The 9,396-nt window shown below is 44.5% G+C and overlaps 1 protein-coding gene across 1 annotated transcript in view; it reads left to right on the top strand.

Annotated features, from left to right (window-relative positions):
• The first annotated feature begins 1,708 nt into the window (after positions 1–1,708).
• Positions 1,709–9,396, top strand: part of kcnb2b (potassium voltage-gated channel subfamily B member 2b) — an 84,272-nt gene continuing 76,584 nt past the window's right edge. Inside the window, exon 1 of the mRNA XM_008299370.1 lies at positions 1,709–2,329. Within this exon, the coding sequence (XP_008297592.1) occupies positions 1,745–2,329 (585 nt within the window). The 5' untranslated portion in view covers positions 1,709–1,744. The remainder of the gene's footprint in view (positions 2,330–9,396) is intronic.

The following is a 9,396-nucleotide window of genomic DNA, read 5'->3' as shown; positions in this document are numbered from 1 at the left end:
TTTTTTTTTTTTTGTTGCAACCAGAATTCCCATTCAAACACCTCTGAATGGAACGAGCCCATCACTATTTTGTCCTGTTGCCCAGTTCCGATTTGGATTTGGAGCTGTGTGTGTGTGTGTGTGTGTGTGTGATAGTGGTGCAGCCCGTGTGCGCCCCTCTGCTCCTCCTTGTGTGTGTAGTATACAGCGGGACGCTCCGCAGTTCGCTTATCCCGTTCCTTCCCGTTGCCTTTTACGCGCTCGACGTCTGCAGCTACAGTGATTCAGTGAGCCTGTCTTCAAGCTTTTGGGTGAAGCAGGCGCAGGACTCTCTTTCATTTCCCCCTCCTCCTCCTCCTGCTCCTGCTCCTGCTCTCACAGTGTTCTCGATGGCGAAAAGGCACAGCTTCTGTTGCGGTGGTCACGTTTAAGAGGAAGACAATTCTTTTTTCTTTTTTGGTTTCTTTTCCCGTCATTTTTCAACACAATGTGGGACGCGCGTTCTCTGCGCTGCGTCCGCGGAGTGCTCCCTTCTGCCTCAGCCGCTTGACTAAAGAAAGGGGGGGATCCCGGCTCCCTTTTTTTTTTTTTCCATCTTCTACTCCCTTAGGAACAAGAGGAGTTTGCATGCAAAAGGTGGTTTATCGCGGCAAGGTGAGACATTTTTTATGTTTTCTTATTCTGACTTTCCACAGAGTCGAATCAGTGCGCTCGCCAGTACAGATTGTGTAGACTCTTTGCAGTGAAGGTAGCTTGGTGGCTTGTAAAGGCAGCAAAACCTTACTGAGCACAAATACATTGGAGTGTAACAGGTATGCTGCAGTTTAGAAAAAAAATTAGATTATATAATATGGCCGTGTGATGCTGCTTTACATCCCTTATAGGCTACATCTACTCACATTGTTCCATTTGGAGAGTGGAATTGGCTGCCTTGTGACAAATTCCTCATCCGAATAATCAGGCAGAGCCAAAACTGTTGCATTCAGGAGCTTAATTCATACATCTAAAAAAAAAAAAGTCCCTTCCTGATTAAAATTTGATCTACTGCAGTTGCTTAATAAATCTCATATATTTACAACTTTGTAATTTGGGGACTAATTTGAATATTAAGGACATTTTAATTAAATTAAACATTATATGCAGCTGTTGTAATGAGCTTGGAATTAATTATGACAGAAAATATGATCACATCTGATAGTGACAAATTAAATGAGGCTGTTGCAACACACGCCGCCTCTATCCAAACACTAATAACACTTGAGTGAATTTCAAGGCTTCTCTGACCCATTTTGACCGATGGGCTGCACCCGAAAGTAGTCCTCCAGCAGGAGTTCATTGCCTTGCTGGTGCTGGAGTGGAGTCACAGCAAAAGCAAAGTAGCCATATTGACTGTTAAAACAAAATCATTGATTCTGCCTAACACCTTCTTAGAAATGTGATGAAAGGGATCAATAACACTGTGCCGCTGTTACTATTTTTGACTGACACAACCAAGTAACAGGTGACCGTTCGCTGCCGCTTGAAGAGAGCCGGTTTAATTTCCACTCCTGGAGATGCACAAATGTTGAACTGAAATTGATTTGATAAATGTGTCATCAGTCATTCAGCCATCTCACAAACCGTCTTGTTTTTTTTCTCAGCCATGGAGGGACTTGCCTAAAGAGGAACCAACATAACTGAAAAGTTTTAGGCTTTTTTTTTTTCTATCTTCCTTTTTTTTTTGTGTCATTGCAACATCTTCCCAGAAGTCTCCTTTTCCGTCGCCATGGCTGAGAAGCTTGGACCAGCAGGGCTTAAGCCCACCAACGTCCGAACTGCTCCCCCACTGCCCCCTGAGCCCATCGACATCATCCGCACCAAAGCCCGCTCCCGCAGGGTCCGCCTCAACGTCGGGGGACTGAACCACGAGGTCCTGTGGCGGACCCTGGACCGGCTACCCCGGACGCGGCTCGGCAAGCTTCGAGAGTGCAACACCCACGAGTCTCTGATGGAAGTGTGCGACGACTACAGCCTGAATGAGAATGAATACTTCTTCGATCGGCACCCGGGGGCCTTCACCTCCATTCTGAACTTTTACCGCACAGGCAAGTTACACATGATGGAGGAGATGTGTGCGCTTTCATTTGGCCAGGAGTTAGACTACTGGGGGATTGATGAGATCTACCTTGAGTCCTGCTGCCAGGCCCGTTACCACCAGAAAAAAGAGCAGATGAATGAGGAGCTGCGAAGGGAGGCAGAGACAATGAGAGAGAGGGAGGGAGAGGGAGAGTTTGATAACACCTGCTGCCCAGACAAGAGAAAGAAACTGTGGGATCTCCTGGAGAAGCCCAGCTCCTCGGTGGCTGCCAAGGTAGGGATCCGAAAGTGGAAGTGTGATCACACTACCTCCATCTCACATTTCGCATTCAAAGCCGAACACTCAGCCTTGATCACAACACATTGCAGGCATGCTTATTAAAGGCCTACTCCCACATGTAAGAAAATACTCATGAGTTCATCTGTTTGAATCTTGCAAGCGGCAACAGTTGTTCGCCATAATCTAAAATGTCGTGAAAGGTGCCGTCTTTGGGTAACAGTTTGTACGGGTGCTCAGGAAGAAATGTGTGAAAATCATGGTAAAGTAGAATTTTACAGCTCTGGCGCTGATATACTCGTAGTGGAATCACTGCAGGAGATAGATTTTGACTTCATCGGATTTGACAAAATAATTGGTAGGTGTGTCAGCTTCTGGTGTTGCTTTCTTTGCCAGGATAAAGTATGTCAGCGCCGACCAGATCCGCCAATGACTTGTGACACAGCACGTCTCTTAGAGGGAACGGTACAAGCCTCTTTTCTCGCGCGGCTCTATTATGTGTCACTCTTACTCACTGATTGGATGTGCTATTTTTTTCTGTGTCTGTCTGTGAGTCAGGGAAATGACAAGGTGATGTCAAAAGTGCACTGCAGGTGTATTGATACGTAGCGTTTCCTTATTCAATTACTGTATTTACTTTGAGCATCTCTACTTAATTTGATTGAGCGGTGAGGTCGTCATCAGTGCTTCCCCTGCCCATGCAATGCATATTTAGAGAACCGCCTCATCTGTCACATGTAGTAAAGTTTGTATTCGTGCACTAAATCAACGTGATAAATACGACAGGGATTTCATGGTTATGGTGGCAATGTCAAGGCTGGCGAACTGATGACATGTCTCTCAACTCCTCCACCTCCTCATTCTGTCCCCACTCTGACTCGGCTCTCAATTAGGTAGGTCAACCTTGATGAAATCCAATCACTGGTAATTTACGTTGGGTCTCCAGTATCCTGATCTCATCACGAAGCAGCGGAGGGCAGGGCAAACTGGGATTATATTCCATGTCAGAGGATCATAAACACAGGGACCTGTGTGTGTGGGAACACGGCAACATCATCCCCGCTATGTGAGAAATGCAGCTCCTGTGCTGTGCTGTGCAGGCTGGTGCATTGTTCGGAGCCCCTTTACGTTTAAAGCAAATGAAGTTAATTTCAAATCCCTGGTGCTGAAATTATAACGTCATATTCATCGTTGAAAAGAAAAGAAATATGGTGATGACTCTTGCTTTTAGCTCGTTTTATAGGCTATTACACTTGTTTTTCTTCCTTCCTGTGATATGGGTTGTTTTCTCTGAATCAACTAGTGATTTGCGATTGTCAAAGATCCTGCCTTAGCTTGATAACTGTATTCATCCTTCATAGGGAAGCCGTATATCTCGTGAATTAATTATAAGGTGGCTGCCAATATCTAATTTAAGCCAAACTCAGGTGACAGCAGTGGAGTAATTTGACACGCTGTGTGATATTTAAAGTGATTTACTCCCCAGTACGGTCTCTTATTCTCCAGACACGTCTCCGTATTGCTGACCTGTTCACTATCGTGTGGGGGAAGCCTGTGAAACCTTAAAGGGGAAATTCCATCCTAATTCAAATTGCATTGATGTTCTGCTGACTGCTCTTGGAGGAGAACTTGACCGTGGCTCTAATGGATCAGCTGCATGATCTCACTAAGGTTATCCGCAACTGAAAGCACATTTGAAAGAGGCTGCCGGGGCTGCCCAACTTGTCAGATAGCAGCTCTCCTGAGGTCGGGGGAAGCCTTTTATGTGGCAAATGTCGTGTCGTGAGATCCCTTTAAAGCCTCTTGGTCAAGGCTGTGCCATTACCAAGCATGTGCTTTTATACAAAGCAACCTGAGCCCTTTGTTAAATGCAATCACGGAGTCATCTAGCATCCTCACATCCGCCTTTTCCGCTCTGCCTTTTCTTCTCTTTATCACGTATTAGAGGCAGATCTTTTACTCCATGCCAGCCGTGGCCTCGCTGCTCTTAAATAAAGGTTAAGCTTGAGAGGACTGACCTTTTCAGCAGGGTCAATCAAGCCAGGTTTTCATTCATCAGCATTAGCAACGGCAGAAGCTTTGGGGGTGTACTTGCAGGCAGAACGGAAAAGATGGAAACCGAGCAGGCACTGCACCAGAACCAGTTGGAGAAATCAGCGTAGAGAGAGCCACAAGTGAAGAAAGAGAGGTGGTGGGAAAGACGGTGGCAGAGGAAAGCCCTTGGAGAGAGAGAGAGAGAGAGAGAGCGAGAGAGTGATGTAAGAGATGCAGTCATGTAAGTTACGCCTCAGGATGCTGAGCTGGATCTTTGCAAACCTTTCCCAATGAATTATGAATGAAAGGGTCAGAACAAAGAGGACACGGGCTAATGCAGCGGTTTATCTGTGTGACTGCGTGACTTTTGGTTCAGTGCCCCAAGGAGAGGGTGGAGCAGGAAGCTGTTTTGTTGTCTAGTGCAGCCGGGTGCTCGGCTCGTCACAGGTGAGAGTTCTGGGGGAAAAGTTTTTGTTGCAGGAGTTTGCACCTGCGGGTGATGAATTTCCATGATGCATGCACTAAAAACACAATTAACAAAAATGCAGACATAAATCACCAAAAAAAAGAAGAAAAAATAGCCTTTATCTTGACTAGTGTATTTCATTTCAGTTTGAGTTATCTCTGGTAAATTATACAAGATTAGAGGGGAAACTGTGCTCTGGAAAATACATCAGCTGCTGCTTCCATTGTTTCCACATACTGTCGGCTATAATTCCTATTAATTCAGTAGAACGTGTCATCCTTGATATTGAGCCAGAAGGATTTGTGCTGCCCTGACCTTTTTTTATTTACAATGAGTCACGGGTGTTGTACAGCAAATACACTTAGCACAAGCTCATATAACCAAGTCATATCCAAATTGCCTGAACTGCAGTGACTTCTGCTTGAATATTTCCCCTTCTAAATGTATTTTTCCAATCATCACGCAAAGACAAATCTCGACGTACGTTAACTTGTTAATGCAGTTTGTAACCTGCCTTTGTTTTTCCCCCTCGAAGCGTCTTTTGTCAGTGAGACGGGAAATGTGATTAGATGCCTCAGACGCATTTGTTTTTGTGTTCCCATAAACACTACAGTATGCAGAAAGTGTGTAATAAATATCAGGGCCCTACCGAATGTTCGCCAGTGATTTAGTAAGAGTTTCAACATTAATGTATGAGTCAGACTGTGTTCCTGGTATCATAAATTAATGCTATTAGCTGTGACATAGATGCCCACAGTGCTCAGTGTTAATAGTACAGTGTGCAAGAGCGGCGTCTTTTTCATTTTGATTTGTTTCATGCGGTGCTTTTAGACAAACCTTTCAGAATATTATTACAAAATATTTCAGCCTTAATACACCAGCGGTTCTAAGAGAGAAACTGCTTTGCCTTTTAGGGTTTCTTTAGTCCATTCAGTATGGGCAGCCCCAGAAAATAATGGCAGAGGATTTTAAAGAGATCAATGTTTCTTCTTGCCAGACACTGGGTTGGGTTTTCTACTCCCCCACCCTCCCTGCCCTGCCAGCCAGCCACCCACACACACACTCATACACACACACTCACACACACACCAGCCGTGTCCAGCCCTATGCTTGCGCTTAATGTGGATGTGCACCATTACTCTCTTCTTTATCTAATAAGCTAGTCAAGCTAGTGGAAATGGTAAGGAATGGGCTACATGGGCGCAGCCTTGAGCTGTTTGGTCCTCCCACGCTTGGAAGCAGCCACAGTCAGTCCACCACAGACACTGCTGATGATGATGATGACACAGTGTGAGGAAGCTGTAGCATACTAAGGTACCGTAACACACCACTCTTTGTGAATGTCATATATGTTTGTGTTCATGTGGTGCAGCGGCGAGTGCACAATGCACACTGCTGAGTGTGTTTTAGTGCCTCACTTGTAGAATCACATATAGCATGATGCAGCAGAAATGACAATATTAATGCACAGCTTTAATTGTGACATGAGCAAATTCAATTGAACATGCTGTTGCGCTGTAACTCTAGAGCACTCGGAGCTGCCCGTTGTTTCAGATGACTGCAGACAGCCTCTTACTCCACATCCATCTGTTTCCTCCCAGGCTTTTACAGCACTGGAGCAAGCATTTGGCCTCGTGTGTACATTGATGTAGTTTTGTGATTGTAGCTGAGCCAAAGAAGACGCAGGAGGGGGGTGGAGCCTTTAGTCAGCATTAAGTCAAATGTCCGCTACAGTTTGTACCCCTGGGTCAAAATCAAGCAGCTGGTCCACTACCTGCTACACCGTCTTTCATTATCATCCTTTCATCTCTGTATGAACTGTGGTCAGTCTTCAGAAGGTTAAATCAATAGGCACTGGCATTTTATGAGGGAAATACGCTCAGCTTATTGGGCAAATGGATACTAGTTACTTTTTGCTTGTTTGTAGAAAGCCTGCCTGCTGACCTTGACTCTTGAAGTCAGTTTTCTAGTCAAATGATTGTCTTAAAGGGAGGCCTCTTTTTAAAGCAGGTAGTTAGTTCAACCTGTAGGAGTTATTATTGCTCCACACTATCATATCTGGCCTGTTGTGAGGTATCAGTATGTACTACATGAGTAGAGTTTGTCACATAGGTAGCGTGGCGCACCTTCTCTCCTCCTGTAGTCTGCTAGTTACATAAGCCCTCTATCAGGCCTCTAATCAGAACAGCCAAGCATTTAGGCACCAGCACCTAAATCCTCTTTACCCCGCAATCATAATCAGATAAGAGAGGACCTCCTAGATTATAGGTGGCATGAGTTCTTATAGTCCCTGCATGGGAAGAGGCAGTGGCATTTATCATCTGGATGTTCCAGGACACACTCAAACCCAGCCACCGCTGTCTTTCTTTACTCTATATACGTCACCTGCAACATTAGGATTATCTGCAGTTGTGATGAGTTCTGTAATAATTTGGTTCAGATCACAAACGTTCATTATAAAATATTGGTGAGGACAGCGTAATAAAAACAAGCACTACTTGTCCTGATCTAATTTTATTGTTTCAAAATGCACCCTGGCTTCAGTTTCACAGTCAGACAGTTGTGTGCTATGTAATCCCTCTTTTTCACTTCTATCTGAAGCATTTGTAACTGTGTCCTTCATTGTTTTAATGAAAAATGGCTGATTTGTTTTATATAGAGTGAATACTCACCGGTTTCTTCTGCTATTTACTCACTCTAAACAAGAGTGTCCTCATACGGATAACAATCTGCACAAGCAGTGGATACAACACTTTCCACTCTCCAGTGTTTTGTTAGTGCTGGTTGGATTTATAGTTACGTTACTAAGCAGCACATATCAAGTTTCAAAACAACAGCCTGGCATGCTTTACCACCGTTATCATATCTCTTGATAGGGTTATTTCATCTGACTGTGAAAAAAGTATAAAAATGATGTGTTGCAGCTAAAGATTAAACAGTGGGTTTGTTTATATTATATTGAGCGAGTTTACACTCGTGCTGTAGATGTGTTTGATTTCTGCTGATGGGCCTCTGTATGCACAAAAATGGAAATGTATGTAGCTAATTATACTCAAGGAGAACATTAAATCACACAAAACATTTTTTTTTTATTGTAAATGCTCTGAAAATTGCGCTTGGGTCAGATTATCTCCCAATGCTCAGACTGGATCTCAGCAGAGGTATCCCAGGGTCATATTTAAAACGAGGGAGGAGTTTAGGACACTGCAGTTCTTTATTGATTAAACTAAAGCTTTGTATCTATGAGTTTCACCCGCAGGGTTGAAAAGCAACATTTTGAAGTGAGTTTGTTGAAAGCAAAGCAGGAGGAAGCTATAAATGCTTCTGACCTCTGAAATTGATCCATCTCAGCATTGCAATCATGTTGTATATTTGTAATCCTCTCAGAAACGCTCCTTGATCAGCGTGTGCAGAACTGCAAAACACACATCCGTCCTCTTTGTTTTTATTCTTTGCTTTGTACAAATTACTGCTTCTTTCTTCTATCATGATTACCAGTGGGATCTTGCATGCAGAGGAATTAGTCTGGTTGCAGCTCAGCGGCCACGGTGTCCCAAAAGAGCCCACCGGGCCCGTCTTAGGGCTTATTGCACTTGACCATGCACACAGTGATTCATGAATGAAGACATCATTAAGTGAAACTCATGAGGCACGACTAATCCGCCATATGTTATCCACACAATTTAAGTAATAGAGAAGGGAGAGAACAACTCCACCAAATATCTGGCTCTTTAGCTGCTAAATGCTCCATGTCATTAACATTTCCTTCTTGCCATTTTGCACAGGGCAGGTAATGGCACAGTGGGATTTTGGAGCTTTTAAGTAAAAAAACAGCTGTCTCTTGCTGCTGGAGCAGTAACAGTGAACCTAAAGAGGAACATCGTGAGCAAAACAACATTACAATCTCTGCAGAGCTTAGCAAAAAAGCCATCAGTTGATATTTCTTCATTTTCTTGTGACTGCAAGTGACTGTCTTAACTTGTGACTAGTCACGTGGTCCACTGTTAAAACAAAAGGGCTGATAGCAGCCGCTTTCATTGAGGATTATCAGTTTCCCACGGCCTATCATTTCTTCTAACACCCTTTACACTAGTTGTTCCGTCAGCCCAAAAGTCCAGGAGATGTAAACTGGCCAAAAGCCTCAAATCTGACAGCCATCAGAATGAGATATAAATAAGGCTGGGAGTGGCTGCATGTGGTCCAGCAGCGAGCGGCAGTGCTTGGCTGGTACTGCCAGCTTGAGTGACACCCTGGGTAAGAGGCTAATGTGTTCCTTCCTCCTCCTGCCTCCCTCATCTCCTGCCTGTCCCCCCTGCTCATTGCCTCCGCCGCTGCCTCTTTGGAAGTTTGCTTAACCTGTCTGTTGCTGTTTCTCTCCTCCCTGGAGGCAATCAGGAATAAGGGGGGAGATGGAGAGGGGACAGGGGCTGGAAGAGAGTCATCATTCTAAACGCTATGAGCACCAGGTCTCTATTACATGCTTCAGTAACCCCCCTTCACACACAAACACGCACTGTGTACTCTCAGCTCACAGCCAGTCTTCCACGTCTCTGCACATACGTAC

Source organism: Stegastes partitus, unplaced genomic scaffold (genome assembly GCF_000690725.1).
Source record: "Stegastes partitus isolate 25-593 unplaced genomic scaffold, Stegastes_partitus-1.0.2 Scaffold1408, whole genome shotgun sequence".
Lineage (NCBI taxonomy): Eukaryota > Metazoa > Chordata > Actinopteri > Pomacentridae > Stegastes > Stegastes partitus.
This window is presented reverse-complemented; position numbering and strand designations above follow the sequence as displayed.